The sequence below is a fragment of the Ranitomeya variabilis genome, chromosome 3 (genome assembly GCF_051348905.1).
Source record: "Ranitomeya variabilis isolate aRanVar5 chromosome 3, aRanVar5.hap1, whole genome shotgun sequence".
Lineage (NCBI taxonomy): Eukaryota > Metazoa > Chordata > Amphibia > Anura > Dendrobatidae > Ranitomeya > Ranitomeya variabilis.
This window is the reverse complement of record NC_135234.1, coordinates 172517207-172534539: the sequence shown is the minus strand read 5'-3', so window position 1 is coordinate 172534539 and position 17333 is coordinate 172517207. Positions and strand designations below refer to the sequence as shown.

General features: G+C 46.5%; 1 protein-coding gene across 2 annotated transcripts in view; it reads right to left on the bottom strand.

Moving 5' to 3' along the window:
* The window catches only part of LOC143815558 (EF-hand calcium-binding domain-containing protein 4B-like), a 127571-nt gene that overhangs the window by 89283 nt on the left and 20955 nt on the right, over window positions 1-17333 (bottom strand). For both annotated transcript variants that reach the window (XM_077294874.1, XM_077294875.1), the window contains exon 2: window positions 1248-1475. In XM_077294874.1, coding sequence (XP_077150989.1) covers window positions 1248-1454 — 207 coding nt within the window. In that variant the 5' untranslated portion in view covers window positions 1455-1475. The remainder of the gene's footprint in view (window positions 1-1247; window positions 1476-17333) is intronic.

Sequence of the window (17333 nt, the reverse complement as noted above, 5' to 3'; positions counted from 1 at the left end):
AGAGAAACCCCAAATATGATGGTGCTATAGATGACTGGGGGCCACAAACTGACATCATAGGCCAATGTCACCAGTGCCACAGGTTGTTCACCCCTGCTCTAGATAATGCCCTATATATTAAGCCCCAGAATTTGTAGCTGCTGAACAACTGGATTATGCTGGATTATTAGACTTCCTGGAGAACCATATGTCAAATTGAAGAAATACAAGTGGTAAAATCTGACACTTTCAGTGTCTTATCAATTTCATGGGCAAAAATGTTTAATTATACAGTCAGTGTCTTAAAAAAGTATTCAAACCATGTAATATTTTCAACATTTTTACATGTTATACCCACAAATTTAAATGTAATTTATTAGTATTTTAGGTGACAAACCAACACAAGTTAGTAAGTATTTGAAAAGTGTAAAGGAAATGAGACATGGCAAAAAGCCATGTAGGAAACACAGCTAGGATGGGGAAGAAGTTGCTCTGGTTAGACGAGACCAAAGTAGAACTTGTTGGGCTAAATGCAAAATGTTATGTGTGGTGGAAAACTAACACCGCACATCACCACCATAAAAACAACATTCCCACAGTCAAATATGGTGGTGGCTGCCTCATGCTATGGTGATGCTTGTCTTCTGCAAGTACAGGGAAGCTGGTCAGAGTTGATGCAAAAGCGGATAGAGCTATATATAGGGAAATCCTGTAGTCAAAACTGTTAGGCTTGAGACTGGGACATAGGTTCACCCTAAACATACGGACAGAGCCACAATGGAATGATTTAGATCAAAAGCATATTTATGTGTTTGAATGGACTAATCAAAGTCCAGACCTAAATTTCATTTAGATGCTCTCCATCCAATCTCACTGAGGTGAGCTAAGCTAGTTTGCAAAAAGAAGGGGCGAACATTTCAGCCGTTAGATGTGCAAAGCTGGTTGAGGCATACCCCGAAGGATGTGGAGCAGTAATTGCAAAGAAAGGTGGTCCTACAAAGTATTGTCTTAAGAGGCTGAATACAAATGTTCATCACAATTTTCAGACTTATAATTTTAAAGTTATTAAAAAGTCATGTATCTTTTCCTTTACACTTAAGAAATACAATTTGTGTTGGTATGTCACATAAAATCCCAATAAAATACATTTAAGTTTGTCGGTGCAATGTCAAAAATGTGCAATGTGATAAAATGTGGAAAAGTTCACAGGGCATAAATAGTTTTTCAAGGTACTGTATAGTCACAGATGTAAAATATTACTTAGTTACCTCCATGTCCTCTCTTGTGATAAATAAATTGGTATTTGTGCCATCATTTGACAAAAGTTGCTGAATTTTTTCTGCTATTTCATTAAAAATAGAGTCGTCTTCAATTTTTGAACTGGCTCCAGCCTCTAACTCAGCTTCGTTCTCTTGTTTCATCATGAGCTTTCTTGATGAACCCAGCTTTCTTCCCTTCTGTCTTTTTCGATCCATGATTTAATGATGTTTATGCACCTATTTGTAATAGAAAATAAGAGGGTTGTAATTACAGATTATTGGTGCCCATTGTCTTCAATATGAAAAATTGAATTTTTCTATACAAGAATATGGATGCCGCAGGTCACAGGAAGTTTTAAAAATATTATAAAATTGAGAAGGCCTTTAATATCTGATCTGTGAGGTTCTATCTGAAGGCATCCTCACTCATTGGTAAAATTAAGCATAATTAACTCCTTAATTTTTTTTGTATTTAGGGCTGCATTCACATTAATGCTGAGAATTCAGATATTCTATTCCGTATTAGGAACTGAAAAATGTAATTCATGCCAGTGATCAGATCCAACACATGAATTACCCCATCAATGCCAGATAGACGCCATTAACTTATAATAATACAATAATGTGGTCTATCAGGTTTTCATTATTTTACCAAAACAAAGCGATGAACACATGAACCTAAACTACAGCTTACAGCTATTACTTAAAATTAGTCAGTATTACCTAGGAAATATTTATCTTTACATAGTTTATCCCATTACTAAACTAACCCACTGCAGCTGCTACCAATAACCAGTTCACTATCCTACATCACAGGAATGTTCAGGCCCCCATACCTATTAGACTAACCTGTGTAACCTAACTATGAGTAGATACCCTGCCGTAAGTATATATAGAAATAGAAATGGTACATGTAAATAATATAGGGTACTTAGTTGACACTATTTTAATCAAAAGAGCATAAAAGCTATTCTACTGCGACATGGTGTGCCCAATTAGGATGGTCCCAAACTCTAGTATCTCACCTCGCTATATGTATGTAGGCCTCAAAATAGACAGAGGCAGAGCAAGACCTAGACCTGACTGCTTTACACCTGCCCGTAGAAAGTTGTGTAGAAAGAATACACAGCTGAAAAGTAAGGGGCCCTCCTGTCATGAATCCCCAATGGCTAGGGATAACACAGGACAAGCAAAGTATAACAAATATCGGACGAGCTCTAGGGTGATGGAACCTGGGCTGACCGCTGCCCTACGCCTGACAAACGCAACTAGAGATAGCCAGGGAGCGTGCCTACGTTGGTTCTAGACGCCACGCACCAGCCTAAGAGCTAACTAGTACTGCAGAGAAAACAAGACCTCACTTGCCTCCAGAGGAATTAACCCCAAAGGTATAGTTGCCCCCCACATGTATTGACGGTGAAATGAGAGGAAGGCACACACATAGAGATGATGTATATAGCTTTAGCAAATAGAGGCCCGCTGAAAACTAGAAAGCAGAATGATACAAAAGGGGACTGAGCGGTCAGCAAAAAACCCTAATCAAAAAAACCATCCTGAGATTACAAGAACCCATGTGCCAACTCATGGCACATGGGGAGAACCTCAGTCCACTAGAGCAACCAGCTAGCATAGAGACATTCTAAGCAAGCTGGACCAAAAACCGAACAACTGAAAATCAGCACTTAGCTTATCCTGAAAGATCTGGGAGCAGGTAGGCAGGAACCAAACAGAGCACATCTGAACACATTGATAGCCGGCAAGGGAAATGACAGAAAGGCCAGGTAAAATAGGAAACACCCAGCCTCTGATGGGCAGGTGGAAACCAAAGGCCGCAACCCACCAAAGTCACCCAGTACCAGCAGTAACCACCAGAGGGAGCCCACCAACAGAATCCACAACAGTACCCCCCCCTTGAGGAGGGGTCACCGAACCCTCACGAGAACCCCCAGGGCGATCAGGGTGAGCTCTATGGAAGGCGCGGACCAAATCAGTCGCGTGAACATCGGAGGCGACCACCCAGGAATTATCCTCCTGACCATAACCCTTCCACTTAACCAAATACTGGAGTTTGCGTCTGGAAACACGAGAATCCAAGATCTTTTCAACAACATACTCCAATTCTCCCTCCACCAGCACCGGAGCAGGAGGCTCGACCGAAGGAACAACGGGTACCTCATACCTCCGCAACAACGACCGATGGAACACATTATGAATAGCAAACGATGCTGGGAGATCCAAACGAAAAAATACAGGGTTAAGAATCTCCGAGATCCTATAAGGACCGATGAACCGAGGCTTGAACTTAGGAGAAGAGACCTTCATAGGGACAAAACGAGAAGACAACCACACCAAGTCCCCAGCAAGAAGTCGGGGACCCACGCGGCGACGGCGATTAGCAAACTGCTGAGTCTTCTCCTGAGATAACTTCAAATTGTCCACCAACTGATTCCAAATCTGATGTAGCCTGTCCACCACCACGTCCACTCCAGGACAATCCGAAGATTCCCCCTGACCAGAGGAAAAACGAGGATGAAACCCCGAATTACAAAAAAAAGGAGAGACCAACGTGGCAGAACTAGCCCGATTATTAAGAGCAAATTCAGCCAGTGGCAAAAAAGCAACCCAGTCATCCTGATCAGCAGAAACAAAACACCTCAAATAAGTTTCCAAGGTCTGATTAGTTCGCTCCGTCTGGCCATTCGTCTGAGGATGGAATGCAGACGAGAAAGACAAATCAATGCCCATCTTGGCACAAAACGTCCGCCAAAATCTAGACACAAACTGGGATCCCCTGTCAGAAACGATGTTCTCCGGAATCCCATGCAAACGAACCACGTTCTGAAAAAACAAAGGAACCAACTCAGAGGAGGGTAACTTAGGCAAGGGCACCAAATGAACCATCTTAGAAAAGCGGTCACACACAACCCAGATAACGGACATTTTCTGTGAAACCGGGAGATCAGAAATAAAATCCATGGAAATGTGCGTCCAAGGCCTCTTCGGGATGGGCAAAGATAACAACAACCCACTAGCCCGTGAACAGCAAGGCTTAGCTCGAGCGCACACTTCACAAGACTGCACAAAGGTACGCACATCCCTAGACAAGGAAGGCCACCAAAAAGACCTGGCCACCAAATCTCTTGTACCAAATATTCCAGGATGACCAGCCAACACAGAAGAATGGACCTCGGAGATGACTCTACTGGTCCAATCATCCGGAACAAACAGTCTTTCTGGTGGACATCGATCCGGTTTATCCACCTGAAACTCCTGCAATGCGCGACGCAAGTCTGGGGATACGGCGGACAATATTACCCCATCCCTAAGGATACCAGCAGGCCCAGTGTCTCCAGGAGAGTCAGGCACAAAACTCCTGGAAAGAGCATCTGCCTTCACATTCTTTGAACCTGGCAGGTATGAAACCACGAAATTGAAACGAGAAAAAAATAATGACCAACGAGCCTGTCTAGGATTCAAACGCCTGGCAGACTCAAGGTAAATGAGATTCTTGTGATCAGTCAAGACCACCACGCGATGTTTAGCACCCTCAAGCCAATGACGCCACTCCTCAAATGCCCACTTCATGGCCAAAAGCTCCCGATTACCCACATCATAATTGCGCTCGGCGGGCGAGAATTTTCTAGAGAAGAAAGCACATGGCTTCGTCACCGAGCCATTAGAACTTCTCTGTGACAAAACCGCCCCCGCTCCAATCTCGGAAGCATCAACCTCCACCTGAAAAGGAAGTGAAACATCTGGTTGACACAACACAGGAGCAGAAGAAAACCGGCGCTTAAGTTCCCGAAAGGCCTCCACGGCCGCAGGAGACCAATCAGCAACATCAGCACCCTTTTTAGTCAAATCAGTCAAAGGTTTAACAATACTGGAAAAATTAGCAATGAACCGACGATAAAAATTAGCAAACCCCAAGAACTTCTGAAGGCTCTTAACAGATGTAGGTTGTGTCCAGTCACAAATAGCCTGAACCTTAACGGGATCCATCTCAATAGTAGAAGGAGAAAAAATGTACCCCAAAAAAGAAATCTTCTGGACTCCGAAGAGACACTTTGAGCCCTTCACAAACAGAGAATTGGCCCGCAAAACCTGAAACACCTTCCTGACCTGTAGAACATGAGACTCCCAGTCATCAGAAAACACCAAAATATCATCCAAATACACAATCATAAACTTATCCAGATATTCACGGAAAATATTGTGCATAAAGGACTGAAAGACTGACGGAGCATTGGAGAGTCCAAAAGGCATTACCAAATACTCAAAATGGCCCTCAGGCGTATTAAATGCGGTTTTCCACTCATCACCCTGTTTTATCCGCACCAGATTATACGCACCACGAAGATCTATTTTAGTGAACCACCTAGCCCCCTTAATGCGAGCAAACAAATCAGTAAATAATGGCAATGGATACTGGTATTTGACTGTAATCTTATTCAGAAGGCGATAATCTATACAAGGCCTCAGGGAACCATCTTTTTTAGCCACGAAAAAAAAACCTGCTCCCAGAGGGGACGAAGATGGCCGAATATGTCCCTTTTCCAAGGACTCCTTAATATAATTCTGCATAGCAGTATGCTCTGGCAGTGACAGATTAAATAAACGACCCTTAGGGAACTTACTGCCAGGAATCAATTCTATAGCACAGTCACACTCTCTATGAGGAGGGAGCGAATTGAGCTTAGGCTCCTCAAAAACATCCTTATAATCTGACAAAAACGCAGGGATCTCCGAAGGAGTCGATGAAGCGATAGAAATCGGAGGTGCATCATCATGAACCCCCTGACATCCCCAGCTTAGCACAGACATTGTTTTCCAGTCCAGGACAGGATTATGAGTTTGTAACCATGGCAGACCAAGCACTAGTACATCATGTAAATTATACAGTACAAGGAAGCGAATCACCTCCTGATGAACGGGAGTCATGCGCATGGTCACTTGTGTCCAATACTGCGGTTTATTCATAGCCAATGGTGTAGAATCAATTCCCTTCAGAGGAATAGGAACTTCCAGAGGCTCTAGACTAAAACCGCAGCGTTTAGCAAATGACCAATCCATAAGACTCAGGGCAGCGCCTGAATCCACATAGGCATCGACGGAAATGGAAGACAGTGAAAAAATCAGAGTCACAGACAAAATGAACTTAGACTGCAGAGTATCAATGGCAAAAGATTTATCAACCCTTTTTGTGCGTTTAGAGCATGCTGATATAACATGAGCTGAATCACCACAATAAAAACACAAACCATTTTTCCGCCTATAATTTTGCCGTTCACTTCTGGACTGAATTCTATCACATTGCATAGTCTCAGGTGCCTGTTCAGAAGACACCGCCAACTGGTGCACGGGTTTGCGCTCCCGTAAACGCCGATCAATCTGAATGGCCATAGCCATAGACTCATTCAGACCTGTAGGCGCAGGGAACCCCACCATAATATCCTTAATGGCCTCAGAAAGACCATTTCTGAAGTTTGCAGCCAGAGCGCACTCATTCCACTGAGTAAGCACCGACCATTTCCGAAATTTCTGACAATATATTTCCGCTTCATCATGCCCCTGAGAGAGGGCTAATAAAGCCTTTTCAGCCTGAATCTCTAGGTTAGGTTCCTCATAGAGCAATCCCAATGCCAGAAAAAACGCATCCACACTGAGCAACGCAGGATCCCCTGGTGCCAATGCAAATGCCCAATTCTGAGGGTCGCCCCGTAGGAACGATATAACAATCTTGACCTGTTGAACAGGGTCTCCAGAGGAGCGAGATTTCAAAGAGAGAAACAATTTACAATTGTTCCTGAAATTCAGGAAGGTAGATCTATCTCCAGAAAAAAACTCTGGAATAGGAATTCTAGGTTCAGACATGGGAGTGTGAACAACGAAATCCTGTATGTTTTGAACCTTTGCCGCGAGATCACTCAGGCTGGAAGCCAAACTCTGGACATCCATGATAAACAGCTAAGATCAGAGCCATTCAAGGGTTAAGAGGAGGTAAGAAGCAGCTAGACAGCAATTAAGGGCTAGGCAGCAAAACTCTGAAGGGAAAAAAAAAATAAAATAAAATAAATTTTCCTTGAACACTTCTTTTCCTCCTGCTTCAGCCCAAACAATTAACACTTTGTGGGCCGGCTATACTGTCATGAATCCCCAATGGCTAGGGATAACACAGGACAAGCAAAGTATAACAAATATCGGACGAGCTCTGGGGTGATGGAACCTGGGCTGACCGCTGCCCTACGCCTGACAAACGCAACTAGAGATAGCCAGGGAGCGTGCCTACGTTGGTTCTAGACGCCACGCACCAGCCTAAGAGCTAACTAGTACTGCAGAGAAAACAAGACCTCACTTGCCTCCAGAGGAATTAACCCCAAAGGTATAGTTGCCCCCCACATGTATTGACGGTGAAATGAGAGGAAGGCACACACATAGAGATGATGTATATAGCTTTAGCAAATAGAGGCCCGCTGAAAACTAGAAAGCAGAATGATACAAAAGGGGACTGAGCGGTCAGCAAAAAACCCTAATCAAAAAAACCATCCTGAGATTACAAGAACCCATGTGCCAACTCATGGCACATGGGGAGAACCTCAGTCCACTAGAGCAACCAGCTAGCATAGAGACATTCTAAGCAAGCTGGACCAAAAAACCAAACAACTGAAAATCAGCACTTAGCTTATCCTGAAAGATCTGGGAGCAGGTAGGCAGGAACCAAACAGAGCACATCTGAACACATTGATAGCCGGCAAGGGAAATGACAGAAAGGCCAGGTAAAATAGGAAACACCCAGCCTCTGATGGACAGGTGGAAACCAAAGGCCGCAACCCACCAAAGTCACCCAGTACCAGCAGTAACCACCAGAGGGAGCCCACCAACAGAATCCACAACACCCTCCCTCAATTGTATCAAGTACAAGTACATGTAGAAAAGCTGCGGAGACACCATCACGTGTTTCTCAACGCAAGCAATGAATAGCCAGGTCTTTCACCGGGAAGGAACAACCATGGGAAGGGCAGCATCCAATAAAGGAAAACCACCTATGCCAAAACATGGTATCCATCCACAGACAGCTGTTTCGGGGTATTTGCTCTCATCAGTGTGGAGTAGGAAACTGGCTATTAGGAGCAGTGCCTAGTGAAAAGGCTATATACGTAAAGATGAATGATCTTACTTATATAGCCTTTTCACTAGGCACTGCTCCTAATAGCCAGTTTCCTACTCCACACTGATGAGAGCAAATACCCCGAAACAGCTGTCTGTGGATGGATACCATGTTTTGGCATAGGTGGTTTTCCTTTATTGGATGCTGCCCTTCCCGTGGTTGTTCCTTCCGGTGAAAGACCTGGCTATTCATTGCTTGCGTTGAGAAACACGTGATGGTGTCTCCGCGGCTTTTCTACATGCATTTGCATATTTCCCATAAGGGATAGGGGCAGTGTTCTGGATCACTGCGTTGAGAAACACGTGATGGTGTCTCCACGGTGTTGGATGTTTTGATCTCCACGAGGTCATTCATCCTTACGTATATAGTCAAGTACAAGTACGTGGAGCGCCCCCACACCGCCGCAGGGCCAAGGGGTACCCGGAGCCGGGCCTCTAGGTCTCAGTCCTGGGGTTGTCACGGTGGCTAGACCCGGTCCGTGGCCCTGTCTGTCAGTAGGGAACGTCCGGTGCAATAAGTCGTGTTGTAACGGTGCAGTTGTGGGGTGCAGGTCGCGGTAAATAACGAGGACACCAGGTTGCAGTCTCTTTACCTCTTTACTGGAGATCTCTGAGTCCTCAGTCCAGAATACGGTTCACCAGGCTGCGCAAGTCCGGCCGGTCCAATGGCACCTCCAGAGTTCACTTCACAGGTGGAAATCGGTGCCTTCCTTCTTAGCGCTATGTGTTGTAGTCCTTCCCTGCTGTGCTTACGGAAAGTACCCCACAACCGTTGTGTCTGTTTCTTAAGTTCCCTCACAACTCGATTAAATGATGTTCTTCTAATCTTCCGTCCCTTCCTGATGTTGCAGTTGGAACGGCACCCGTTTGTCGGATAGGCCTGGAGTTCTTCCGGGACCCTAGAGACGCCCCTCTCCTGCAATTGCCTCCCAAGACTTCATAGGTGATGTGTGTTAGACAGCCCGCCTTAAACTGACTGTCCTGCCGCTGTTTAGAGTATTGCTTGAAGCTGAATGTTATAATACTCCCTCGGCGTTCCGGCCACCGGTAATGCGCCTCAGTAGGGTGTTGCTCCGGTCTTACAGCACGACCCCTACTGGAATTCTCCTATTGCTTGATCTCGTTTCTCACTCAGCACAATCTATCTCGCTTCTAGTCCTTTCTTAGGGCACCGCCGCTATTCTGAGCAGGCACGGTCCCGTTACGTTCTTTCCAATGCCAAGCCTCTGTCAGGATCCCACCCCTGACAGAGACCCTACTGTCGCTTCCTCCACAACACCCTCTGCCACTGATTGTTGCTTCGTCCAATCCAGTCAGCCTTCTGATCTAACTTCCTGCCTGACCCCCAGTTTACCCACTATGGTGGGGAGTGGCCTAATGAATAGAACCCTTAGCTCCCCCCGGAGGCCCGGCTGTGAAATGTATTGGTGTCTGTGATACCTGATCAGATGAACTCCTTCAGTGCCATCGGATGCACCATGGCTCCCCATAGTGGCGGAGCCACAGTACTGCAACGACCAGGACTCTGGGGCGCTGCACTCCCCCCTGGTTAAACACAGTACTCCGGGACTGGGAAGAAAACAACAATACAAGTTTAGCAAAAAGACATACAATTTTGTTGAGTGTAATAACAATAAGCATATTTGAACAGGCTTCCCTTTATGGGAGGTAAGGACACTTGAACGTTACAAACATTGCAAAAATATCATAGCAACATGCTATAATTAACTTTTCTTACCCAACCGGGTATTCTACTAAGTGCAAACATTATTGGACAATAATTTAACTTTGCCTTTAAGGATATACACTCTTAGTCCACTAAAGACCTTCCTATAATCACATTATAAGGTATTTCAACTTTTTCATTCTCCTACTTTGGATCTGCAGGACCGCCTGTCCTATCGGCACCAGACCTACTGCCTCTCCTTTCTGTTACAGGACCGCCCCGTTCAGCCAGGGCCTACTGCCTTTTCAACTACTATACACAGTATAGAACATAACTTTTCTTTCAGTTTGAGAACACTGAGCCGGCTCTACTTGGCTCCTATAAGGACTCACCCACTAACCCTTACGGGTTCACTTTCTGTCCTTAGTAACACATTATTAACTCTTTCTTTACAATAACTAACTTACTATGGAGGACTCAGGGTTTACCTTCTATCCCCCCTTTGCTATCAACATTATTAAATATCGAACTTCCATCTTTACTCTTCTTACTACCGACTATGCAGGACACTATGTCTACCCCAACGGGCCTACTGCATCTTTCTTCTAGCTCTCATTCTTTCTTCTAAAGGACATTATCAACATTTCTTTGTCTTACAGCCAACTAGTTCAATACAAGTAACTTCAACATATAAGCATTATCATCACATTACTGTTCTAAAACAGTATCACTCATAAGTACACAGTTGAGCATCCCCTTTAAGAGAGGATCGAGTCTTTATGAGGTAGCGTATCTCCTCAGGCTACCAGTCCTTACTCAGCAAAGGCTCCGGTATGGTATCTTCGCAAAGAGTCTCTTTCCAAGTAAGACCAGTAGGAAGCGCCTTTAAGAAGGTGCAAACTATATACAGGAAGTTTATATCATGCACTGTTCATGATTACGGCAGTTTGTAAAACTCGTGCAAAACTGTAGAAAAACAAACAATAAGGATCCCGGGTCAACTAAGGGATCCATAAATTGTTAACCCTGGATGGGTTTAGCAGCAAACAGTTCACAAACAGTTAACGGGAAAACTATTTACATTTTCAGGTTTCCGAGGTTTATTCTTCCAAGTCTGGGGCGGTCTCCCCCCCGGTGGAGGCAGCTCCTGAGCTGGTAGTTGGTCTCTCAGGCGCCCTCAGATCAGCCGGTGCCTGAATTTGAAGGCTAATCCTGCTTGCAAGTTCTGGAGCCGCTACGAGGCGTACGGTGGTGATAGGAATAAGATCTGGCAAATCGGGATCATTCATGATCGGAGCAACAGGGGGCGCTCTTTCAGGCCCACACCGTCGAACGTTCCGGGCACACCATCCTTGTGCACTCCGATGGCGGGTGTAGGTCACCTGATCTCCCCTCTGTAACGGATCACCATTTCGGCTGCAGCAGGGGGTCTTCACGTTATAGCTAGTAACAAAAACATCAGTTGGTAGCCCCGGTTCTTGTATGGAACCCCATCCCCTCTTCGGGTGGTAGGCCAGCACGGTTCCTCGCTTTACCACGTCTTTCCTACCGGGACCAGACTTCTTACGTTGTGTGTCAGGCGATTCGGTCTCGTCTCGATCTTTCCAGTGTTGAATCAAACATTGCTTATACTGTTCCCAGGTAAGTACCGCAAGGGTGAGGCCCTCTTCCCGGGTCCCATCCGGCCCGGTCCAGGGGGTGTCCCACCGAAGGATCACCCCGTCTAGGCCCACATCTAGGGGTTCTCCCATCTTGGTTGGTAGTGGGGGCACTAGCTTCCCCATCGCGTTAGAGGTGAGGATCACCCGCTCCACCAAGAAGGAACGATCATTGCTAGGGTGAGGAGCGGTCACAGGAGCGGGATCGATCGGAGGAACCGGATCGGTCGGGGGAGCAGAATCGACCGGGGGAGTAGGGGCGCTTTCCATACCTGCGCCTGATGTGATTCCACCGGTGTCGATCCGTTCCGCCGACAAGGACACTGGAGTCAGCTGCTGCTCGGACCGCGGCTCCTCCAATGCGGTCCTCGGACGCGGCTCCGCTCGCTGTGGTTCCTCCTCCGCTGACTCCGAGGCCAGGATTGGGTGACTCGGCTCCGCTATCTGTTCCAAAGGCTTCGGATCTGCCGGCTGTAGAGGACACGGGTCCACCTCTAGTGAACGAGGGTAAGCCGGGACTGCTCCTCCCCCATTCCGGCACTCGCTGTTCTTCATCATGATCTGTTGATCGGTGGCAATGCATGCATCTGACTCCGCCATTTCTCCGAGGTCGGGCTTCTCCATCACCCGCTTCCCGCCGTTGCAAATCAGGGGGTTGTCCTCTGCTTTGGGGCAGGTCATCTCCTTGCAGCCAGAAGCGCAGGGGGCGGTATCCATTTCTCGCGCCATTCTGGTAGTCTCCTCCCATAGCACGCCCTCCTTCTTCTCCGAAGTAGCAATGGCGGCGGCATTTGGCGGGAACTTCTCTTGGTCAATGGTAGCACACAGTCTTTGCAATAAAGTACAGTTCAAGCACTACAAATCACAGTCTCTAGGCACACATGACCTGATTCTTCAGGCTTAAGTAGATCCTGTTCGTGACGCCAAGTTTGGAGCGCCCCCACACCGCCGCAGGGCCAAGGGGTACCCGGAGCCGGGCCTCTAGGTCTCAGTCCTGGCATTGTCACGGTGGCTAGACCCGGTCCGTGGCCCTGTCTGTCAGTGGGAAACGTCCGGTGCAATAAGTCGTGTTGTAACGGTGCAGTTGTGGGGTGCAGGTCGCGGTAAATAACGAGGACACCAGGTTGCAGTCTCTTTACCTTTTTACTGGAGATCTCTGAGTCCTCAGTCCAGAATACGGTTCACCAGGCTGCGCAAGTCCGGCCGGTCCAATGGCACCTCCAGAGTTCACTTCACAGGTGGAAATCGGTGCCTTCCTTCTTAGCGCTATGTGTTGTAGTCCTTCCCTGCTGTGCTTACGGAAAGTACCCCACAACCGTTGTGTCTGTTTCTTAAGTTCCCTCACAACTCGATTAAATGATGTTCTTCTAATCTTCCGTCCCTTCCTGATGTTACAGTTGGAACGGCACCCGTTTGTCGGATAGGCCTGGAGTTCTTCCGGGACCCTAGAGACGCCCCTCTCCCGCAATTGCCTCCCAAGACTTCATAGGTGATGTGTGTTAGACAGCCCGCCTTAGACTGACTGTCCTGCCGCTGTTTAGAGTATTGCTTGAAGCTGAATGTTATAATACTCCCTCGGCGTTCCGGCCACCGGTAATGCGCCTCAGTAGGGTGTTGCTCCGGTCTTACAGCACGACCCCTACTGGAATTCTCCTATTGCTTGATCTCGTTTCTCACTCAGCACAATCTATCTCGCTTCTAGTCCTTTCTTAGGGCACCGCCGCTATTCTGAGCAGGCACGGTCCCGTTACGTTCTTTCCAATGCCAAGCCTCTGTCAGGATCCCACCCCTGACAGAGACCCTACTGTCTCTTCCTCCACAACACCCTCTGCCACTGAGTGTTGCTTCGTCCAATCCAGTCAGCCTTCTGATCTAACTTCCTGCCTGACCCCCAGTTTACCCACTATGGTGGGGAGTGGCCTAATGAATAGAACCCTTAGCTCCCCCCGGAGGCCCGGCTGTGAAATGTATTGGTGTCTGTGATACCTGATCAGATGAACTCCTTCAGTGCCATCGGACGCACCATGGCTCCCCATAGTGGCGGAGCCACAGTACTGCAACGACCAGGACTCTGGGGCGCTGCATACGTAATGCAGAACCAAGGACAAAATCCAGCACACCTGTTAGTGTAAGTGTAATGTTTAGGTGCACATTCACACTGTGGGCATTAACAGAGAAAACCTAGAATAAAAATAATGAGTAGAAACACTGCAATACCTAAGTGAACAAATAGTAAACGTACATGAAAATAACACAGGTTACAAAGTTGGTACTATTTCAAATCAAAAGAGCATGAAGCCATCCCATCAGCGAGTTCCAGATCCTGCTCAGCCCTTTACACCCTTTTGATGACTTTTACACCCTTTTGAGAACAGAAAAACAAAATATACACAGTGTACATAATATAATCCAAAAGGTATCTTTTGATCAAAATAATAAATCCGAAATGCTGTACAAAAATTTCATACATCATAGCTAGCATGATACAATAAGAAGCAGTGAAGCAAGATCAACACCATGAATGCCTAATAGACACTGTATTACAGGTGCATAGTAACCACACGTGGGGTGTATATTTTGTTTTTCTGTTCTTGTTATTTTACAGTACTTTCATGAAGGTCATAAAGACCAAAATGTCTACTACTGTATGCACTGTACTTTATTAAACCCTTTTCACTGCATCATAGTCTGTGCCAAGTTTACATATAACCACTCTGGGGTCTGTCCTGCAGTAGCACCTGGCATCCACCTGGGTTCAAGTCTAACCACACCATCAGAGGCTCTAGTGAAGAACCCGGTGTATGCTTAGTTATGCCTCTCCCCAGAACTTGGCATAGTGGTTCCACAACCATGTGCATAACAGACACCTGTGTCATCTCCCGCTTGACTACTGCAACCTCCTACTCTCTGGACTCCCCTCTAGCACTCTGCCACCACTCCAATCCATCCTACACTCTGCTGCCCGACTAATCTACCTGTCTCCCTGCTATTCCCCAGCCTCTCCCCTATGCCAAGCCCTTCACTGGCTTCCTATCGCCCAGAGACTCCAGTTCAAAACCCTCACAATGACCTACAAAGCCATCCACAACCCATCTCCTCCATACATCTGTGACATGATCTCCTGGTACATACCTACGCGCAACCTCCGATCCTCTCAAGACCTCCTTCTCTACTCCCCCTCATCTCTTCCTCCCACAACCACATCCAAGACTTCTCCCGTGCTTCCCCTATACTCTGGAATTCTCTACCCCAACACATCAGACTCACAGAAACCTTCAAAAAACCTGAAGACTCATCTCTTCTGACAAGCCTACAACCTGCAGTGATCCTCAACCTACTTTACCGCCACACAACCTGCTCTACCCTCTCCTAGTGTATCCTCACCCATCCCCTGCAGACTGTGAGCCCTCACGGGCAGGGTCCTCCCTCCTTATGTACCTGTGTGCCTTGTTTGTTTTCTTTGCTCATGTTTAATGTATTATTTGCCCCGTATTCACATGTAAAGCGCCATGGAATAAATGGCGCTATAAAATGTATAATAATAATAAAAATAATAATTAACTGCTAGATAACAAGAACAGTGTATGTAATAGAAAATTGCATATATATTGTATTTAGTCATATACACACACACACACACACACACACACACACACACATATCTATATATATATAATCATCTAAGGGGCACTTCCATCTGTTTGTCTGTCTGTCTGTCTTTCTGTCTGTCTGTTTGTCTGTCTGACATGGAAATCCCGCATCGCTGATCGGTGACCCATCAGCGACAGGCACAGTCCGGCCGCAAATTTGCCCCTTCCTACTCTCTGTCAGTGCCCCCTCCAGTCAGCGCTCACACAGGGCTAATGGCTGCGTTACACCGCATTATGCCGCGGTGTAACGCAGTCCGTTAACGCTGCTATTACCCCTGTGTGACCAACTTTTTACTATTGATGCTGCCTAAGCAGTCCGGCCGCGAATTGGCGCGCCCGGCTGGCCGAATCCTGTGTATAAATTGCATTATTCTGAAAACTTCATAAATAAACTACATACATATTCTAGAATACCCGATGCGACCAATCAGCGACGGGCACAGTCCGGCCGCGAAATGGCCACTCCCTACTCCCAGTCAGCGCCCGCCGCCCACATAGCGTTTTAGCAGTCCATTAAACCGACTGCTATTAACACTGTGTGACAAACTTTTACTATTGATGCTACCTATGCAGCATCAATAGTAAAAAGATATAATGTTAAAAATTATAAAAAAAAAAAAAATGGTGCTATTCTCACCTTGCGCCATCCACCGATGTGCGCAAGACCGCTAAGTCATCTGGGTAATTTCGCAATGCATCTCTGGGAATGGGAGCTGGCGGCAGCCTCGCACGCATCAGGACAACTTCGGTGGACGCCGGAGGGTGAGTATATAACTATTTTTTATTTTAATTCTTTTTTTTAACAGAGATATGGTGCCCACACTGCTGTATACTACGTGGGCTGTGTTATATACTGCGTGACTGACATATACTACGTGGTCAGTGTTATATACCACATGGGCTGTGTTATTTACTGCATGGGCTGTGTTATATACTATGTGGCTGCTATATACTATGTGGCTGCTATATACTACATGGCTCTGCTATATACTACGTGGCTGCTATATACTATGTGGCTGTCACATACTATGTGGCTGCTATATACTACGTGGCTGTGCTATATATGTACTATGTGGCTCTGCTATATACTTGGCTGTCTGTGTTATATAGTACATAGGCTGTGTTATATACTACGTGGCTGTGCTATATACTACGTGGCTGTGCAATATACTACGTGGCTGTGCTATATACTATGTGGCTGCTATTTACTATGTGGCTGTGCTATATACTACGTGGCTGTGCTATATACTACGGGGCTGTGCTATATACTACGGGCTGTGCTATATACTACGGGCTGTGCTATATACTACGGGCTGTGCTATATACTACATGCTGTGCTATATACTACATGGCTGTGCTATATACTATGTGGCTGTGCTATATATACAGACAGCCCTGGCACACCAGCCTGACCAAAGAACTGAGGCGAGCTTCCAGGGCTGCTGAGCGCAGATGGAAAAGATCCCACTCCAACGACCACTTAATCGCATTCAAACAGTCCCTCACTACTTTCAAGACCGCACTCGCCACAGCTAAACAAACCTACTTCTCATCTCTCATATCCTCCCTGTCTCACAACCCTAAACAGTTATTCAACACCTTCAATTCTCTCCTCCGTCCCCCAGCACCTCCTCCCTCCTCACTTATCTCTGCTGAAGACTTTGCCTCATTCTTCAAGCAGAAGATTGATAACATCAGAGACAGTTTTGGTCAACAAGCCCCAGAGCCCTTCCTCCCAACTTCCCTACCCTCCACCTCCAAAACCAACTACTCCACCATTACAGAAGATCAACTCGCCACTCTACTCTCAAGATCGCATCTCACCACCTGTGCACTTGACCCGCTCCCATCCCACCTCATCCCAAACCTCACCACAATCTTCATCCCAACCCTAACCCATCTCTTCAACCTATCACTAACAACTGGTGTTTTCCCCTCAAGCTTTAAACATGCC